This window comes from Phyllobates terribilis, unplaced genomic scaffold (assembly GCF_046119375.1).
Source record: "Phyllobates terribilis strain yellow unplaced genomic scaffold, ASM4611937v1 Scaffold_1__5_contigs__length_1240528914, whole genome shotgun sequence".
NCBI classification, from domain to species: domain Eukaryota; kingdom Metazoa; phylum Chordata; class Amphibia; order Anura; family Dendrobatidae; genus Phyllobates; species Phyllobates terribilis.
The window spans coordinates 590,210,044-590,231,151 of NW_027362761.1; the positions used below are offsets into that span (position 1 = coordinate 590,210,044).

Genomic DNA, 21,108 nt, shown 5'->3' on the forward strand with positions numbered 1-21,108 from the left:
GAATGATGTCTCAGTATACAGTCGCTGAATAGACTTCTTTATTTTCCCCTCAGGGACGACATGCCCCCGACCATCGACTAGTGAGGACGTCACGATATCTCGGTTCAAGTCAGAATATAAAGTTGGTGAAGTGCTTCAGTTAAGTTGTCCGTTCGGATTTACAGTCCCTGGGGGGATGCGCTACACCTGTGGAAAAGACTTTGAGTGGAGTCCACCTATCCAAGGAGAACTCCACTGTGAAGGTGAATGATATTGTTTATTGGGTTAAAAATGCATAAATACAGTCATAGAGTGAAAGATACATGCCTCATTCCTGCATAGAAGACATATTGGTAGATCTGTATGTAGAGAGCTCCCTCTACTGGTGGCTGTATATATCTGCATGTAGTGAGCTCCCTCTAGTGGCAGCTGTATATATCTGTATGTAGTGAGCTCCCCCTAGTGGTGTCTGTATAAATCTGTATGTAGCGAGCTCCCTCTAGTGGTGGATGTATAAAACTAAAACTGTATGTAGTGAGCTCCCCCTTGTGGTGGTTGCTGCAGAACTCATATCATTTGTCTAGTAATTCAAACAGATATATCATGATATTAAAAACTGCAAACATAAAACATAACTAACTGTAATAAAGTAATAAGAAAGTATTATGAGGTGCAGGGTTCTATGTGTTTGGGTTACTGTGATAAACGAAAAAAAAAAAAACCCATGTCCATCTTAGTAATATGTATGAAGAGTCAATGCGGTTCCATGCAGTGTTTCACCAGGCGGTGTCTCCGCAGCAGCCATGTGCAGTCATCTGGGAGCCGTCATTGGGTGCAGGATCTCTCTCATCCGACACAGCGGAAAGTCTCAGCGTGTCTGACAATGATGTCTTCCTTTACATAGTGCAATCAAAGACGTCTCAAGGGGACTGCAACCCAGGAGAAAAGCAAGTGGGTTCTCAGTGTGTCTGCATGTCCCCAGATGAGGATTGTGGGTAAGGAGCCTAGCGCTGGCGCACAGGTAGAGGTACTACGGTAGTCCCCGCAGGCTTCACATACAAGAGGTCTTATGTTGTGCAGTATACATTGAGCCATGACGTGTGTATGTCACCGACTCCCTCTAAATCCTGCTGACAAAACACCTAAAACCACCCAAGAACACCCACTTTTGGGCACGCCGTCCCTAAACCCCACCCCTTTGGCAAGTGTGAAATATTACTGGAAAAAAAGTTACACCTTAGTTGTCTTGATACATTTTTTTCAAATTTTTCTACCAGAAATTAGCAGAAGCTGCAAGGCCCATCTAAGGCCGCCCATAACCGGTGGGGATTTCACTTCCTGGCACATAGACGGTCAGAGATGCCCAAATTTATTAAGAGTAAAGATGAACGAATCAATTCATATTAAATCCAACTGGTTACAAATTTCACGAAAATTTTTAGATTTGTACGAATTCTACAAAAGGAGAGGTAACCATCTTGTGCTGTTTTTTTTTTTTTAAAGGGCTGAAAAGGGATTAAAAAATAAAACATAAAATCAAACAAGCCCCAACTAGTCCCCAAACAGAAGTACAACATAAATAAACTAAACAACACTAATATTCATGGGCTTGCATGTTACCTGACTGGTTTCGCCTCATCAGGCTTCTTCAAGGGTCTATAACAAAAAACATCCATACCTGTTTTTTCATTCTTGTTAGCGATTAGGTCTTGGTTAAGGTTATTACAAAAAATAAATGAATAAAAAGGAAGGAAAAAAGCACACTTAATTTGCAATAAGTGATTGCAGAAATACATGTTTGTTTTTTTTTAAATTAAATTCCAGATTTTTAATATATGTAAAAAAAATAGAATTAGACTTACCGGTAATTCGGTTTCTAATAACCCACCACGACAGCACACAGGAGGATGTAACCCCACCCTAACAGGGACAGGATATACGAAGAGGTTAAATAGCCCCCCCCCACATCCTCCCTCCAGTGTTATTACAAAGGACCACAAGAGTATAGATGCTTCAAATTAATTTTTATTTCTACTGATCAAGCTGTCGTAGAAACAATAAGTGAGGGGGAGGAATTACCCGTGCTGTCGTGGTGGGCTATTAGAAACCGAATTACCGGTAAGTCTAATTTTATTTTCTCTAATAACCCCCCACGACAGCACACAGGAGGTATACCAAAGATATACTAGGGAGGGACAATAGTCTGAAGGACCTTCCTTCCGAAGGCTAAATATCCAACAGACATTAGGTCTAGTCTGTAGTGTTTGGAGAAAGTATGAATTGAGGACCATGTGGCAGCTCTGCAAATCTGTTCGATGGATGCGCTGGCTTTTTCAGCCCAGGAGACAGATATCGCCCTTGTAGAATGGGCCTTGAGCTTTGCTGGAGGAGGTAGATCCTGGATCTGGTAAGCCTCCGTAATCGCTCTCTTAATCCAGTTGGCTATTGTGGATTTTGCTGCCTTCTTTCCTCTGTTTGGACCTTGTGTATGGACATACAGGTTCTTGTCTTTCCTTCCTTCTTCTGTTTCCTGAAGATAGTGCAGTACTATTCTCCGAGTGTGGAATTCCATCTCTTTTTTGTCTTTTGGGTTGTCACAAAAAGATGGAAGGATTATCTCCCGAGATCTGTGGAAATTTGAGACCACCTTAGGTAGAAATGAAGGGTCAAGTTGGAAAATTAGACGATCTTCCAGGATTCTCAGGTAGGGTTCGTTGACCGAAAGGGCCTGTAGTTCACACACTCTTCTGGCTGTAGTTATTGCCACCAGGAAAGCCGTTTTCCAGGTCAGCCTCTCCAGTTCAGATTTTTTCCGTTCAGCCACCAGAATAGAGAGGTCCTTACTCGTGGTGGTATAGGGATTCTCCTGTTCAGAGACCGTCTCAATTCTTAAGGATGTGGGTCTGTAATGTTCGGGTGTGCGCCTGAGCCCATGCCACTGACGCACCCCTGGGCCTGTATCGCGCAGCGTTGCGCACGCGGGAGCTTACCCGGAGCCGGATCTGTTGAGGGTTGTAGTCTCGTGGCGGTGACCCGGTCCGTGCCCAGGGAGTCAGACTAAGTGGCGCTGAGTATTAGCAGTAGATGTAGGAAGACTACGCCACCCGTTGAATGCAGCTATGGAGCTGCCGCTGCAGGGCAGACCGCTGAGGCCGGTGGTAGGATAGTGCAGCGTAGATGGTATAACCCCCAACGGGAGGGGTATGGCCTCAGGGCAGCCGACGTGGATGATGGGGGTAGCAGGAACCACTCAGAGACGATGCGGTGTAGTTCAGGGTCTTTACTGGTGACAAAGATAGACCCTCCCGGAGTACTGGCTAGCGGTCGGGGCCTGGTCAGTCCTTGAGCAGATGGGATCTCCCCTGGCCAGGCGGAGTTGTAGGCCTCCCAAACTGACTGTACTCTTCTGGCTACCTTGCTAGAGGCGGGTATAAGTAGCCCACGTCCCTGAGTGTACCGTGTGGTGCTCACCCGTATGGCCGGTGACTCGGGGCCTTCTAGTAGCTTCCGCTCCACGACGGCGGTGCTGGTCCCATGCGTGTGACCGTGCCTTCGGGTTTCTTGGCCAGAGGACCTGAAATCCCCTGCCTGACGGATTCTGCTGCTGGGTAGGAGTTAGTCCCCACAGCATCGGACTCCGGGTCCGGTAAGAAATCTTCTCAGTCAGGGCGAGCTCTGCAGCTGCCAGCCCCTGACTCCTTGTAACACTGTTCCCACAGAGCTCCTGTTGTTTCTTCCCATAGCTGCTTCTCTTCTCTGTCTCTACTTCTGGCATGGCCCAGGAGCTGGGCCCAGCCGGAGTCACAGCTCCCTGTCAGCCCTCCTGGCCGAACTCTCCCTCTGAACTCTCTAACCCTGCCTCAGCCCCAGGTTTATATAGGGGAAGTTCTTCCCCTCCCAGGACTGGGCAGGAGGTGTGGCATGCATAGGATTCCTGACCAAGAGACCTCCCACCTGCTCTCAGACATAACATTGCTGTTACTGTGGAAACCAGACCCCTGGGGTGCCACATTCCCCCCTAGTGAAATTTAGTACTCCGGGACTAAACATATTTTTAGAAAAACATAACAAGGTATAAACAATAATAATACAATAAGAAAAACACATAAAGATGGTTACGGCGTGTCCGCAACCGGGTGTAACTTTTGAGGAAAACAAGGGTGTCCATTTCACCAACACAGGGAGACGTAACCAGGTAGGGGTCTGTCCTGCCCCGAGTCCTTAACAGTCTTTAGTCCATTCCTGGGTTACGCTCCAACCATGTACAAAGGATTCCCGGTAAATCCACCAAAGACTCCCATAAATAACTAGAAACACATAATTATTTACAGGATATGGCCGCTCTCAGTCCTCGGCCAGGTAGAGGGAAAGAACGACTGCTCTCAGTCCTCGGTCAGTGGGGATAAGGAATGGCTGCTCACAGTCCTCAGCCTGGTTTAAGATAGGGGCACATGGGGAACAATTCACTAATCCCAACGGGGACCATATTTTAATTAGCAGCAGTCCTTGTACCCTTACGGGTAACTATTTACAGCTCTTTATTCACACTACTTCCCTTCAGTAGCTATGTCCTCTTTGTGCTCCCTCCTGAGGGTAGTCCTCAGACCCGTCCGGGTCCTCTTGGCTTTCCTCGTATTGGTAGTACTGCAGCTCCTCCTCGGTTAGCTGGGTTAGTATCTCTGCGACAGTCCTCCCCCCAGGTGGCCAGGACTTTACCTCCCTTTGGGCTGCCCCGGTTAATTGGGCCACCAGGATGCTCACTTTTTGCTCCTCTGTGAGGGGGTACACCTGGAAGAGGCTATCCAGCTTTTCTCTAAAGTCATGCAGGGTATGTGACTCCCCTGAGTACTGGGGTAGCCAGGCTGCCCCCGGGATATAGGGCATGGTGAAAGGCATGACCGCAACAGCGGTGTCGCTGGCGGGGGTTGAAGCGGTGAAGCTCTCCTCCGTATCCGACATCCTTCTCCCCCCTAGTGGACCGTGGCCTACCTTGCGATGATCCTCTTCCGTAGGCCGCGGCTCCGCAGTGGATCGTCAGGGTTGAGGACCTTCCGTCGCGCTCCTGTGACGTCGGCGTCTGCTGGGCTCCTTCCAGGACCTTACGCAACGTCCGGACGTGAGGCGGGGCTTCAGTTCTCGCGCGCTTTCGGAGTCCACGCCCCTCTTCTTCCCGCGCGGCGTCCTCAAGATGGCGTCCAATGGCGGGAAAACTCCACGTGTGGCGGGAAGAAGGCTGAAGATGGCGCCGGATGGCGGGAAAACTCCACCGATGGCGGGAAGGAAGCGGAAGATGGCGCCGGATGGCGGGAATCTTCACCACAGGTAAGTTTGAACAGTCTTTTTCAGGCACGCAGTACCCGGTGGTTGCGGGCACGAGATCCTGCCGACTGCGCCAAAAGTTGACGCACCCCTGGGCCTGTATCGCGCAGCGTTGCGCACGCGGGAGCTTACCCGGAGCCGGATCTGTTGAGGGTTGTAGTCTCGTGGCGGTGACCCGGTCCGTGCCCAGGGAGTCAGACTAAGTGGCGCTGAGTATTAGCAGTAGATGTAGGACGACTACGCCACCCGTTGAATGCAGCTATGGAGCTGCCGCTGCAGGGCAGACCGCTGAGGCCGGTGGTAGGATAGTGCAGCGTAGATGGTATAACCCCCAACGGGAGGGGTATGGCCTCAGGGCAGCCGACGTGGATGATGGGGGTAGCAGGAACCACTCAGAGACGATGCGGTGTAGTTCAGGGTCTTTACTGGTGACAAAGATAGACCCTCCCGGAGTACTGGCTAGCGGTCGGGGCCTGGTCAGTCCTTGAGCAGATGGGATCTCCCCTGGCCAGGCGGAGTTGTAGGCCTCCCAAACTGACTGTACTCTTCTGGCTACCTTGCTAGAGGCGGGTATAAGTAGCCCACGTCCCTGAGTGTACCGTGTGGTGCTCACCCGTATGGTCGGTGACTCGGGGCCTTCTAGTAGCTTCCGCTCCACGACGGCGGTGCTGGTCCCATGCGTGTGACCGTGCCTTCGGGTTTCTTGGCCAGAGGACCTGAAATCCCCTGCCTGACGGATTCTGCTGCTGGGTAGGAGTTAGTCCCCACAGCCTCGGACTCCGGGTCCGGTAAGAAATCTTCTCAGTCAGGGCGAGCTCTGCAGCTGCCAGCCCCTGACTCCTTGTAACACTGTTCCCACAGAGCTCCTGTTGTTTCTTCCCATAGCTGCTTCTCTTCTCTGTCTCTACTTCTGGCATGGCCCAGGAGCTGGGCCCAGCCGGAGCCACAGCTCCCTGTCAGCCCTCCTGGCCGAACTCTCCCTCTGAACTCTCTAACCCTGCCTCAGCCCCAGGTTTATATAGGGGAAGTTCTTCCCCTCCCAGGACTGGGCAGGAGGTGTGGCATGCATAGGATTCCTGACCAAGAGACCTCCCACCTGCTCTCAGACATAACATTGCTGTTACTGTGGAAACCAGACCCCTGGGGTGCCACACCACCATCTGAATAGAGTATGTCATAGACCCGAGGACCGACATGGCGTCTCTTAATGATACTAATCTTCTGCTCCTTAGGACATTGATTTTTGCTTTTATCATGACCTGTTTTTGTTTGGGCAGGAATGCCATCTGTCTGTGGGAATCCAATAGTACTCCTAGAAATGTTTTTGTCATGGAGGGAACCATATCTGATTTTTTCTGGTTCACTAACCAGCCCAGAGACGATAGGATCTGAGTGGTCAACTGTAGAAGTTCTCTGAGTACTGGTGATGCGCCCCCTGGGCCGTGTGTGTGTGGGGATACCCGGAACCGGACCTTTTGTGGATGCTGGGGGCTGTAGTCCTTGCGTGACGGGGGTCCGGTCCCATGGCTCAGGGTGGTCAACCCAAATGGCAGTCTATATGCTGAATGTCCGACTACGCCACCCGTGGATTGCGGTCAGAGTGAACCGCCACTGCAGGGCAGACCGCTGAGGCTGGTGTTGTGGGTGCAGCAGAGGGTAGTATAACTCCCCACGGGAGGAGTATAGCCTCAGGGCAACAAGTTCGGATGTTGGGGGTGATGGTGCACGTGAGCAGCAGTAACGACACAGAGTCCTGTAATGCAGTCCAGGATTTTTACTCACAGTTCTTTATCCACGTTACTCCAGCTGGTCATAACGTCCCACGTCGCACTGTGCTCACCAGGTGAGGGGCTCGGCCTACTCCCAGATAACTTTGGAGCGTTACACAGGACCCCCTTTGTGTGTCCTTTCTCTGGCCTGTCATACCCCACCAGTGACCTCGCTTCTGTCCGGCTGCCTCGGGCCTTCTCGGGTGAACGTTGGTGCCGTCTCCCTGACCCTATGTGCTGCCTTCCTAGCGGGTGTAGCGAGGGGCTGCGCCACATAAAATGTCACAGCCTCCGGTTTCTAGCTGAGGGTAGTTCCCCGCCTCCACTAGCTTCGGGGACCGGTCTCCCCCTTTGGCCTGACCCCCCTACGCAGGTAGATTCGGGCGTACGGTGGCGACTCGCCGGTCCACACCCCTGGGGTGCCTTCATTCCTTGTTCCTAGAGCCTCCTCCGCTGCTCTTCTTCCTTCTCCTTTCTCCAGGCTCCGGCCGCCCTCTCTGGCCTGCCTGTGGAGCAGAGCTCGGCCTGAGCCTCTACTCCCTGTCTCCTCCTCTGACTGAACTGACCGACCTCACCCAGAACTAAGATGGTGCCCACCCAGGAACTGCCCTCTCCCTCCTATGCACTACAGGGTCCCCCCTTCCTCGGTGTTCCCTCCTCCCTTCTCCAGCCAGGGACAGGGACTGTCGTGCTCTACTTGGAGCATATCGGTCGCCCTGCCCCCCGGAAATGTGGTGTAATGCATGCAGGTGTCAGGGTCCTGATCCACACTCCATCCTTACCTGGAAGTGAGATATTGCACATCTTGTTGAGATGCAATACCTCTGTAGCGACCGAACCCTCGGGGCGCTACACTGGTACTGAGGGCCCGATTAATAACAGGTCGTCGAGGTATGATACTATTGAAATGTTCTGACCCCTGATATAAGCCATGACTTCTGCCATGACTTTTGTAAATATTCGCGGGGATGATGAAATTCCAAATCGGAGAACATTGAATTGATAGTGGACTATTTGATCCCTCTGAGCCACTGCAAATCTTAGGAACCTCCTGTGAAGTGGATGTATGAGGATGTGGTAATATGCATCCTGGAGGTCGATTGTGGCCTTGACATGGTCCTGTCCTATCAGGGGGACCGTCGACCTGATGATTCCATCTTGAATCGTTGGTAGTGGATATACTTATTCAGTGGCCTTAGATTGATTATAACTCGGTGTGAGCCATTTGTTTTTTTTATTAGGAAGAGTCTGGAATAATGTCCTGTGCCTATCTCTCTTGCAGGAACCAGGGATATCACCCCTGAGGACAATAGGTCTGTAAGACCGGATATCAGGGTGGCCTGACGACTCTGAGAGGAGAGCGGTGTTAACCTTATCCTCTCTGGAGGATAGGAGGAGAAATTTATTTTTACTCCGAACTCGACAACCCTCAGGACCCATGGGTCTGAGCAGATTTCTTTCCACTGAGGGAGAAAACTCGAGATGCGGCCCCCGACTGTCCTGACGTCATGGTCTGTTCTGACGTTGGTTTTGAGAGAGAAAAAGATTTTTTCCTCCCTACCTTTTGGGTAGCTTCATCGTCCTGTTTTGCCTTTACCCCTGTATTGAGGGGTCTGCTCTTGGGAGGGACGAAAAGCCCTATTTCTCACATTCCTAGGTTCCGGGAGGGCCTTCTTCTTGTCTGAGGCCTTCTCTAGAAGTTCATCTAGGGCTGGCCTGAACATGTATTTCCCCTTAAAGGGGATGGAACACAACTTCATTTTTGATGCCATGTCGCCGTTCCAGGATTTCAACCATAGGGCCCTTCTTACAGAGTTTGATAGCCCAGATGCTCTTGCCACCACTCTCACGGATTCTGCAGAGGCATCTGCTAAAAACCCCTTAGCTTTCTGTAGAAGCGGTAGGGATGCCAAGATGTCTTCTCTGGGGGTGCCTGAAACTAGGTGTTCCTCCAGTTGATCTAGCCAACGAGCCATTGATCGAGCTACACCCGTAGAGACTGCGTTGGTGCTTAATAGTGTTGCCGAGGTCTCCCAGGATTTTCTGAGTAGTCCCTCCATTTTGCGTTCCAAGGGGTCTTTTAATTGAGAGGAATCTTCAAAGGGCAGTGTGGTTTTTGTTAGAACCTTGCTGTTAGGTTTTTTTTCCTTTGCTGGTCACATGACCTTGTTGGCCTATTTAATCCTGCTCCGCCCTTCTGGCTTTGCTGGACTTCATTGTATATCTACTTTCTAGCTAGCCTGTGCTCTGTATCTAACTCTGTTAGTTTGCTTGGTCTACGGACCTCTAGGTTCTATCTATTTTGTTTGTTCGTCTGTCTGCTGCTATTTCTGTTAGGAGGTGTCCCATATTCCTCCCAGTCCTTAGTACTTGTAGGGATTCCCTCCCCAAATCTATAGGTCTCCGTACAGACTAGATTAGGACTTTAGCAGGTCTGATCGCAGGATCAGGTTCCCTGTTACATCGTAGGGATTCAGCTGAGTCTTATAGTAGGGACAGATCTCCTCTCTTTCCTTAGCTTTGGTAGCAGAACATAACAGTAAGTCCAGCCTGTAAATTCTCTAAGGAAAGATTTTTTTTTGTTCCATCATGGTGTCGGTTCAGGATTTGGCTAAACACCTGCAGGGACTCTCTCTGGAAGTGTCCGAGCTCCGTCAGCACGTGAGTAACTGTCCTGGAGCACATTTCTTGGAGCCTAAGGTATGTTTGCCGGATTTATTTTTTGGTGAACATCGAGAATTTTTTTCATTTAAAAATGCTTGCTTATTGTATTTTCGTTTGAGACCCAAGTCCTCTGGGGATGAATCCCAGCGCGTAGGGTTCATAATGTCACTTTTGCGCAAAGAGCCTCAGGAGTGGGCCTTTTCTTTGCAACCTAGTGATACATGCTTCAGATCAGTGGATAGTTTTTTTTCTGCTTTAGGACTATTATATGATGATCCTGACCGTGTGGCATCAGCTGAGACTGAGTTGAGACGTTTAAAACAAGGATCAGGTAATATGGAAAAATATTGTACACATTTTCGTCGTTGGTCCACTCAAACAGGGTGGAACGATTCTGCTCTGAAAAGTCTATTTCTTGCTGGGCTCAGTGAAAAGGTTAAAGACCTGCTAATTGCTTATCCTACACCTGAGGATTTGCAACAGGCTATGCAATTAGCTATACGGGTGGACAGAAGACTGCGTGCTAGGGTTAATGAGAGCAAATCCTCTGCTATGTCAGTTTCTGGTTATGATAATGTGTGTACTAACAGTGGTGAACCGATGGAGATTGGATCGGTGGCACCTCGCTCTCAAGAAAAACACCGTCGTTTTTCAGAAGGCTTGTGTTTCTATTGTGGAAAATCTGGTCATTTGATTAAAGGCTGTGAGCTTCGTATGAAGAAAGAAAAAAAAATGGTCAGTCACGCCCGTATTGCCTGTTTAAATTCCAAGGGTATATTTTTAGCTGCTTCCACGATTGCTCAGGAAAAATTAATGGAATTTCGGGTGTTTGTTGATTGCGGGTCTACTCTGAATGTAATTGATGGGGGATTCGTGGAAAAACTCAATTTAAAACCTGAACCTTTATCATCCCCCATTGCTGTGGTTTCTGTGGATGGCTCCCCTTTGAAGAATATTACTCTCAAGGTCAGTGAATTTCCTCTCACTATTAATGGTGTTCACCATGAGAAATTGGATTTGGTAGTGTTGAATAACTTGCCTTCTCCAGTAATATTGGGTTTGCCCTGGTTAAAATTTCACAATCCTGTACTGGATTGGTCTACCAGTGAAATTAAATCCTGGAGCCATAAATGTTATGACAAGTGTTGTAACGGGCGTATTGCAGCTTTGGATAGGGGAGAATTGCCTGTTCCTATTCAGGATTTTTGGAGAGTTTTTTCTGAGAAAGAATCGCAGGTTTTGCCTCCCCATAGAGACTATGATTGTTCTATTGAATTTGTCCCTGGAGCGACTCTTCCTAAAAGTCGTTTATTTAACCTTACTATTCCTGAGAGGAAGGCTTTGGAGGAATACATACAGACAAGTTTGGCCGCCGGTCACATTAGGCCCTCTAAGTCTCCTGTGGCGGTTGGATTTTTTTTTGTAAAAAAAAAGGACGGCGGTTTACGTCCTTGTCTGGATTTTCGTGAGATTAACAAAATTACGGTACGCAATCCTTACCCACTGCCATTGATTCCTGATCTGTTTAACCAGTTATTGGGGGCCAAGTGGTTCTCTAAAATTGACCTTAAGGGGGCATACAATCTGTTGCGCATGAAGGAGGGTGATGAATGGAAGACTGCTTTTAACACTCCTGTGGGTCATTTTGAGAATCTGGTTATGCCTTTTGGTCTTACTAATGCTCCTGCATTTTTTCAGAATCTGATTAATGACATCCTTAGACCTTTGATCGGTAAAAATGTGGTTGTGTATTTGGATGACATTTTGATTTATTCGCCAGATCTGGAGTCTCATTGGCGGAGCGTGCGTGAGGTATTACAGTTATTAATGGACAATTCGCTTTTTGCTAAGCTGGAGAAATGTGAGTTCGCTGTACAGAGAATTAGTTTTTTGGGCTACATTATCTCCAGCAAAGGTTTTGAGATGGATCCGGTTAAGGTTCAGGCTGTGCAGGAATGGCCTAGGCCTATTGGTTTGAAATCAATACAGAGGTTTTTGGGTTTCGCCAATTACTATAGAAAATTCATAAAAAATTTTTCTAGTATTGTCAAACCTCTGACTGATCTCACCAGGAAAGGTGCTGATGCGGTTCAGTGGTCTTCTGAGGCCATTGAAGCTTTTGTGTATCTCAAGGAGAGGTTCACCTCTGCTCCCATCCTTATGCAGCCTGATGTTACTAGGCCGTTTTTGGTTGAGGTTGATGCTTCCTCTGTGGGGGTTGGCGCAGTATTGTCTCAGGATAACGGGGATGGATTACATCCCTGTGCATTTTTTTCAAAAAAATTTTCGGAGACTGAATTGAATTACGATATTGGTAATCGGGAATTATTGGCTATTAAACTCGCATTTGAACACTGGCGCCACTTCTTGGAAGGTGCGGAATTTCCCGTTCAGGTTCTTACGGATCATAAAAATCTGATATATCTTGACGCTGCCAAGCGCCTGAATGCCCGTCAGGCTAGGTGGGCACTGTTTTTCTCGCGGTTTAATTTCTCCGTTACTTACATCCCTGGTACTAAGAATGTTAAGGCGGATGCCTTGTCTCGCAGTTTTTCTCCCATGGTCGGTGCTGAGAAGGAGGAAAACATTTTACAGGAAGGTGTTGTGATAGCTGCTTTAGACTCCGTTTTGGAAGATGAGATTCTTAAAGCTCAGGAGAATGCCCCATCTAACACTCCTCATGGGAGGTTGTTTGTGCCTGGGACCTTTAGGAGAGATTTGTTTGTTGAGTGTCACGAATCTCGGTTGGCAGGTCATCCCGGAATCTCTGAGACCAAGAGACTGGTGGGTCGCAGTTTTTGGTGGCCTGGATGGCAGAAGGAAGTCATTAAGTGGGTGCGCCAATGTACTATATGTGCTAGATCTAAGTCCTCACATACTCCTGCTGCGGGGTTGCTTTGTCCTTTGGAGGTCCCCAGTGCTCCTTGGACACATTTGGCTATGGACTTTATAACTGACCTTCCCCCCTCTGAGGGTTTTACTGTCATCTGGGTGGTCGTGGACCGTTTTAGCAAGATGTGTCACTTGGTTCCCTTCGTCAAACTGCCCTGCGCTAAAACTCTCGCTAAGGCCTTTGTCAAGGAAATTGTCAGACTTCATGGCGTTCCTACTGACATTGTTTCTGATAGGGGTCCTCAGTTCGTGGCTCGTTTTTGGCGTGCCTTTTGTGACAGGTTGGGAATTCATTTGTCGTTTTCGTCCGGATATCATCCTGAATCTAATGGCCAGACAGAAAGGAAAAACCAGGATGTTGAGCAGTTCTTGCGTTGTTTTGTGGCAGACAATCAAGAGGGGTGGTCTGAGTTTCTGCCACTTGCCGAATTTGCTCTGAACAATCATACATCTTCTTCTGCTGGTTGTTCGCCTTTTTTTTGTTGTTCTGGGAGACATCCGTCGTTTGGGTCGTTCTCCAAGTTGGGATCTGCCGTGCCTGAGGAGGAGAATTTTTCCGGTGATTTGGAAAGAGTTTGGACGGATGTGCGTGGTAATCTTCAGGAGGCCAACAGAAAATCTAAAGACTACTTTGATAGGAAACGACAGGAGGTTTTGTTCGCTGTTGGTGACATGGTTTGGTTGTCCTCTAGGAATCTGCGGTTGAGGATTCCTTCTAAGAAATTGGGTCCCAAGTTTGTAGGGCCCTTTAAGGTGCTTCAGGTTGTCAACCAATCTGCTGTTAGGTTGGAGGTTCCTACCTCCTGGAGAATTAATCCGGTCTTTCATGTCTCTCTGTTAAAAAAAGCTGTTGTGTCGGATGGTGACGCCTCTGCCTCTGTTCCTCCGGTGGTGGAGGACGGGGAATATGAAATTTCTCGCATCCTTGACTCTAGACGGTATAGAGGTAGTTTGCAGTATCTTGTGGCCTGGAAAGGTTTCGGACCCGAGGATAACTCTTGGGTGAGGTCAGATGATGTTTCCGCGTCCAGACTTATCAGAGCGTTTCACAGGAGATTTCCTGATAAGCCTGGTCCTAGGGGATCCGGAGGATCCTCTTAGAAGGGGGGGTACTGTTAGAACCTTGCTGTTAGGTTTTTTTTCCTTTGCTGGTCACATGACCTTGTTGGCCTATTTAATCCTGCTCCGCCCTTCTGGCTTTGCTGGACTTCATTGTATATCTACTTTCTAGCTAGCCTGTGCTCTGTATCTAACTCTGTTAGTTTGCTTGGTCTACGGACCTCTATGTTCTATCTATTTTGTTTGTTCGTCTGTCTGCTACTATTTCTGTTAGGAGGTGTCCCATATTCCTTCCAGTCCTTAGTACTTGTAGGGATTCCCTCCCCAAATCTATAGGTCTCCGTACAGACTAGATTAGGACTTTAGCAGGTCTGATCGCAGGATCAGGTTCCCTGTTACATCGTAGGGATTCAGCTGAGTCTTATAGTAGGGACAGATCTCCTCTCTTTCCTTAGCTTTGGTAGCAGAACATAACAGTTTTCTTTGCTACTCGTGCAATTTGGATATCCACTCCTGGGACTTCAGACCAGCATTCTGCCGTCTCATTGTCTACAGGAAATCTATCCCTTAACTCTGTAGGGGTATTTAACCTCTTTTCTGGAGATTCCCACTCCTCTAAGACTAAATCCCTAATACTCTGGTGTATAGGGAACACTAATTTTTTCCTGGAACGTAGCCCCCCAAGCATCTGATCCTGTACAGTTTGGGGCACTTTTTCTTCCTCGACCTCCATAGTTCTCCTTACTGCCATGAGGAGTTCCTCCAAGCTATCTGATGGAAAGTAATATCTCTCTCGTTGGGAGTTAGACTTAGTTCACCTTCCTCTGGAAGATCTTCTGAGATATATATCTCCTCTTGAGAGTCTTCCTCCCCTCCCTCTGGCGGGCTAATTTTCCTCTTTTTGGCTGCTGAGGGAGTAGATGTAGAACCGAGGGCGTAGGGAGAGTAACCGAGGCTAAGGAGGATTTGATCTCCTGACGTACAATCCCCTTTATCTCCTCCATTAAGGAAGGTTGTTCCTGCCTGATAATCTTCTCTGTACAGTCCTTGCATAGGGGCTTTCTATGGGAGGACGATAGTTTTTTTGTACAGATGGGACATCTGCGTGACGGTTTAACTTTTTCTCCAGATGCAGGGGAGAAGGGGAGGGGAGCTATAATCACTATTTCCTGCATCTGGGAGATGGACTACTAGTGCCATACTTACTGGGACCGGACCGGCGCTGGGCTCTACAGATGCAGAGCGAGAAGCTTCAACAGACATGGTTTTGTCCTACTTGTAGATGTCTTCCGGTCCAGGGCTCCTTTTATGGGTGACCGGACCAGCGCCTCCCTCTGTTTACAGGGCTCCTCCCCCGGTGTCCAGGTGAAGATTTCTGATCACTGGCGGCATTCCGCTCTTTTTCCCCCATAGCTTTTTGATGCGGTCCACAGTGGAACGCAAACTGCCGGAAGTGACATCATCATCCACCGCCCGGCGTCCGATGTCACTTCCGGCACCGCGGCGTGCGCTTCACATCCTGGAGCCAGCATCACCCGCGCATCCAGCGGGGGAGAGGAGGAGGAGATGGACCGGAGAGCTCTGAGAGGCCTCCGGTCAGAAGATCCTGCAGACCTTGCCCGAGAGCGCGGACTGCAGGAAGGGGTCCCGAATCCGGAGGAGACGGGAGCAGCGCCTTGAGGAGGAGAGGTAAAGACCGCTCGATCCTCCGCTGCCCGGCTAGTAGATTTCCCCCAGTGCCTGTCGCCGGCCCAGCACACCGGGGATGACCTCTTCATCCCTCATAGGGACCGGAAATAACACTGGAGGGAGGATGTGGGGGGGGGCTATTTAAACCTCTTCGTATTTCCAGTCCCTATTAGGGTGGGGTTACATCCTCCTGTGTGCTGTCGTGGGGGGTTATTAAAGGAAAAACTACTATTTAGGAGAATCTCAATATCTAGTCCTTCAGGTGATAGCAGATTTAATTTCTAAATACATTCATTCTCTTTTTGTGTCTGCATCTTAATTCTGGATTGCAGGAGTAAACTTCTAATGGGCCGACAATCTATGGGTCATTAAACCTTAATATCTCTTATGTGTTAATTTATCCTTGTCTTGTATTTTCTCTCTGTTCTGCTGACATAGTGATACTTACAACTACATTGTAGGAGATGAACCACATAAGCCAAATCACAACTAATATATTCCCTAATTTTATTGCTTTCTTTTTTTCACTTTTCCTACCTTTATATGGTGTTAGATTTTCATCTTTAGTATCTTACAAACCTTGCATTTTTTTTAGTTGGGTAAAAAGAAACCTTTAATACTTGTGTTTCTACTTTTTGACTGTCCTTTACAAAACTGTGGATCTTTTGTGGTTCATCTTACAAATTATTTTAGGTTTCTCAAGCAATAATGGCCCCAAAATTATATCTGTTTTAAACATATATATATATATTTTTTTATTCCTATTTGGTTTTGCATTCCAATTCATGTATAAACAAAGCAGGAAATCTTCTCTCCTGTTTTGTTTGTTCTTTACATTTTCTGATTTTATTCGTTATTTATTTCCTATCCAATTCTTTGACTTCATCAATACTTTCCTCTTGTTTTTTTTTTTCTTTTTGGAAACCTTCCTTTTAAAATCTGACTTTGTTCCAAATTGTTGTCCCTTTTTGTTCAATTATTTTCTTATTCTCTTCATCTGATTCTCGGAACATTACAAAGCCAAGGTGCATAAATGGCAACTTTCTCTTTCTATAAAACCTTTGCAATCAGTAGGTTTGAAAAATGTCTCCTTTCATTGTTTTATCTTCTTCTACAAATAAGGTCCAAAAGTGTAACAGTAATGAGGTTAATATCCCGAGATAACTTTACATAAACCGGACTGAGTTTAACTTGAAGGGAAGGAAGGAACTGCACGACATGAGGCACGTGGGGTTGATTAATTAGGATTTATTCAGAATATCTCATGTCAACAGATTACACCGCTATCAGTATTGACAAAACGTAACGTTTCGGGTAAATGCCCTTCATCTAGTGGAAAATACTCTCAAACTAGAAAGGTCCAGGATTTGGCTTCCCCAGAGCAAAAAAGGCAACCAGGACCGAGTATTGTGTAAAGTGAGTGCTCACAACAAGTCAGTGCAGCATGGAGGGACATTCTCTTGTATGGCAGGTTGGAAAACTTTTGCTTTTGTCTGTTCCATTCAATACACTCCATGCTGAGATTGCGCGTCTCGTATTTAGATTTTCGTCCTTTTCCAGGCATCACACAGAAGATGTCTGCGCTTACGATGGAGGGATTGATAACTCTGTCACTATGTCCCTGTGTCGCTTCTTGGCGGAGCGCTGCCAGGGCACAAAACAGCTTCAGTTCATTAATAATGGCATCTGCAATGATGTCAACCTAAACTGGGTGCGAGACCGAAGATCTCTATCGGCGAGCAGCACGAAGAGGGAAGAGTGCGGGTACGACTTCTGCTACGACTGGGAGCGATGCACAGGTACTATACACACCGACCCCGTATACATGGATATGTCCCTTCCTCCATCCCTGGATCCCGTAGACTGAGATTTTCTCTTCTTCCTTCCTCACAGGGTCTCAGTGTTTATGTCTTCTCCCACCTCAGTGCCCCGAGAACAACGAGCGGCTTTTCTGCATCAAGACTGGATCTTCCGGGAAACAGAGAACCGTCAACTTCTGTTCACTGGGAGCCATCAAATGTTCAAAGCTGAAGTCGGAGCTAATGCATGATGGCGCATGTGCACAATAAACCTTCGATATGTACAATCATAAAAATGCATAAAGTTATAAATAATGAAACGAAGATTTCTATAATCCCCAATAAAGGATAGATGTGCGAGGTGTTCAGAAAACCTGAATTGTAACTCTACATTATGGATATTTAACATGCTCACTTGTTGTATATATTGTGTACTCTTGTCACTTAGCACAACTCATTATAATACCCCAATGTGTTCCTGCATTTTCTGTAGCCCAAGAGATAAATCTAATCAGAAAGCAGTGAACTGATAAATTTAACTTAGAAAAAATAGTTTTAGCTCAACACTACTTTGAATCTGGGGAGAAAGATGGAAAATCTTTCTTTCTGGTTCTGTATCTGTGTAAGGGAGAAGTGGGTGTGGGGGATGCAATTGACATGAAAAAGAAAGAGCCTGCAACTGTCATCTCTTCTCCTTACAGCCTCCAGTGATCGCTGGGATGTAAGTCAGGAGCTTTTCTTCATGATATCACACTTCCTATCAATCACAGTCTGTTAATATCATCTCCCCCTGTACAGTTTGATGGAACTCTAGGGATGTTGGAGATACAGAAACTTTTCTTCATATTATCACCCTCTTTATCATCAGGTTTTTCAGGATATACAGGGAAGAAATATTTACAAACTTTGATGATTAAGAGGGTGATAACATGCAGAAAAGTTAATGTTTCTGTTAATCTCACTAGGTGAGGTGGATCCTCTAAGCCCAAGGTCCGAGTGGGCACACGGGTCATGGTCGGAGCACATGAAATACAGACAGCTGAGGGACTGGAAACCGCAGGTAGGTGGAATGCTGGGAACCGCAGGCAAGCAAGCAGGAAACATCCAGGAGACCACAGGCAGGAGACATCCAAGAGACTGTAGGCAGGCAGGCGGGATGCTGAAAACTGTTGGCAGGTGGGTGATGTCCAGGAGACCACAGGCAAGCAGGCGGGATGCTAGAAACTGCTGACAGGTGGGAGACATCCAGGAGACCACAGGCAGGTGGGATGCTGGAAACTACTTACAAGTGGGAGATGTCCAGGAGACCACAAGCAGGGGACTTCCAGGAGACTGCATGCAGGCAGGCGTGTTGCTGGAAACCGCTGGCAGGCGGGTGATGTCCAGAAGACCACAGGCACGCAAGCAGGATTCTGGAGAGGACTGCAGACACAGCTGAGCAGGTCAAGGTGTAGCAACACTGAAGTCTTAATACCAGGACACAGGTGTGTATCTCAGTGACCCTTATATAGGTCCATGGACAAGATCACACAGGAGGACAACGGGCCCCCTGCAACACCCGACATGGAGCACCAGAGAGTTTAGCAGACTGGGGTGAGGGAGGCAAAGCACAGATCTGGGACAGGTGCGTTTCGCTCACTTTTCACCTGATGTTATCGGAGGCTGAATAGAGGTAGAAATACAGATACATCATGTAATGGGTCAGAGAGTGATAGCACGAAGAAGTGTTCCTGTATCTCCTCCATCCGCAGGGTCCCGGCAGACTGTACAGATGACATTATCAGACTGTGAATGGTAAGAGGTGCGATATCACGTAGAAAAGCTCCTGAATTTCCTTCCTTCCATAGGATCACTTATAACACCTTCATGAGGTATGACATATACTGTAGATAAGTCATAGGTCGTGTCTCTGCCTTTGATGCGGGCTCTGGCACTCAACCTGCATCTTTCCTGGCACATGATAGCTGATTTGATCATGTGCCCCTAATCATGATCCACTCGCAGCTGTTAACCTGTTAAATGCCGCTGGCAATCACTGACGGCGGCATTTAAATCGAGCACACAAGAAGTGCGTCATAAGACCTGCCTATTGGTGCCCCTGTTACAAGATTGCAGGCCGCCGATGGGTTGGCATGACAGCCGGGAGTCTGCAGAAGACCCCTGTGCTTGTCGCTGCAGATCTCAAGATGCACAAATTACGGCTCATGATAGGATTTTTCGGCTTATATTGTGGCAGAATGCAGAGCATACGGGAGCATGGTTCCTGCGTACACAATACGGAGACTATTACTATACGTAGGACTGATGTCGGCTGACGTTATGTTCCCCCTGGCTGGGTATGAGATGATCTGGAGTGTAGATGAGAAAACTACGGCATGAAGACATTTTATTTTGTAGCTGGTATAGAAGATGAAGATACAGAATGAGGATCAGGGACATTTCCCAGCGAGGAGCGGCGACTGCGGCTCATTCCTCTAGACGTGGCAGGGGCTTGTGCTGACAACCGACACCTCCTCCCCTCGGCATTTCAGGATCCCGGCGTCACATTCACTCAGAGTTTTCTTCTCGCCGTTCAGTAGGACACAAATGCTGATGCCGTCGGCGTCACAGGTCGCGGCTCCTCTGCAGACACATGTGTGTGATGTATCTAGACAGAGAGGGTGACAATTACAGCTGACATGCGGGTGAGTGGGGCGACACCGACATCGCAGACTACAGGGCGACTCTACGAAGGCAGTGACACAGTGCGACAACTGACATTTCATCCACCGCAAGTGAAACAACATGACGGCATTACACAGGATGTGGCTTGATATAAGGTTTCATCTCTAAATAAAACGTTCTGTAACTTTGAAGACTTTTCTGTTCTAGTTTATCACAATTTGCACATTTTCTTGCTGTTTTGTTTCCATTTCCATTCCATAATCCTGTATATATCTAGTCCTGATCTCAGCTGATACAATGTATCCAGTGCAGACAATGCTCTGTGAGCGAAACATCCCGGACTCCAGACTGATGCATTGTAACAATCCAGCAGAGATCTGTGCAGCTGCTGCTGATGTGTTTGACTCACAGAGCATTGTCTACACTGGATACATTGTAACAATCCAGCCGAGATCTGTGCAGCTGCTGCTGATGTGTTTAGCTCACAGAGCATTGTCTGCACTGGATACATTGTAACAATCCAGCAGAGATCTGTGCAGCTGCTGCTGATGTGTTTAGATCACAGAGCATTGTCTGCACTGGATACATTGTAACAATCCAGCAGAGATCTGTGCGGCTGCCACTGATGTGTTTAGCTCACAGAGCATTGTCTGCACTGGATACATTGTAACAATCCAGCAGAGATCTGTGCGGCTGCAGCTGATGTGTTTAGCTCACAGAGCATTGTCTGCACTGGATACATTGTAACAATCCAGCAGAGATCTGTGCTGCTGCTGCTGATGTGTTTCGCTCACAGAGCATTGTCTACACTGGATACATTGTAACAATCCAGCAGAGATCTGTGCAGCTGCTGCTGAAGTGTTTCGCTCACAGAGCATTGTCTACACTGGATACATTGTAACAATCCAGCAGAGATCTGTGCAGCTGCTGCTGCTGATGTGTTTAGCTCACAGAGCATTGTCTACACTGGATACATTGTAACAATCCAGCAGAGATCTGTGCAGCTGCTGCTGATGTGTTTAGCTCACAGAGCATTGTCTGCACTGGATACATTGTAACAATCCAGCAGAGATCTGTGCAGCTGCTGCTGATGTGTTTAGCTCACAGAGCATCGTCTGCACTGGATACATTGTAACAATCCAGCAGAGATCTGTGCAGCTGCTGCTGATGTGTTTCGCTCACAGAGCATTGTCTACACTGGATACATTGTAACAATCCAGCCGAGATCTGTGCAGCTGCTGCTGATGTGTTTAGCTCACAGAGCATTGTCTGCA

At 47.8% G+C, this 21,108-nt stretch overlaps 2 protein-coding genes across 3 annotated transcripts in view; one reads left to right on the forward strand and one right to left on the reverse strand.

The window, feature by feature from the left end:
* The window catches only part of C6 (complement C6), an 82,470-nt gene extending 64,927 nt beyond the window's left edge, over positions 1 to 17,543 (forward strand). For both annotated transcript variants that reach the window (XM_073682068.1, XM_073682075.1), the window contains exons 15-18: positions 54 to 242; positions 884 to 974; positions 16,932 to 17,170; positions 17,265 to 17,543. In XM_073682068.1, coding sequence (XP_073538169.1) covers positions 54 to 242; positions 884 to 974; positions 16,932 to 17,170; positions 17,265 to 17,440 — 695 coding nt within the window. In that variant the 3' untranslated portion in view covers positions 17,441 to 17,543. The remainder of the gene's footprint in view (positions 1 to 53; positions 243 to 883; positions 975 to 16,931; positions 17,171 to 17,264) is intronic.
* Positions 17,544 to 19,539: 1,996 nt separating this feature from the next.
* The window catches only part of C7 (complement C7), an 88,332-nt gene continuing 86,763 nt past the window's right edge, over positions 19,540 to 21,108 (reverse strand). The window contains exon 18 of the mRNA XM_073682088.1: positions 19,540 to 19,817. Coding sequence (XP_073538189.1) covers positions 19,645 to 19,817 — 173 coding nt within the window. The 3' untranslated portion in view covers positions 19,540 to 19,644. The remainder of the gene's footprint in view (positions 19,818 to 21,108) is intronic.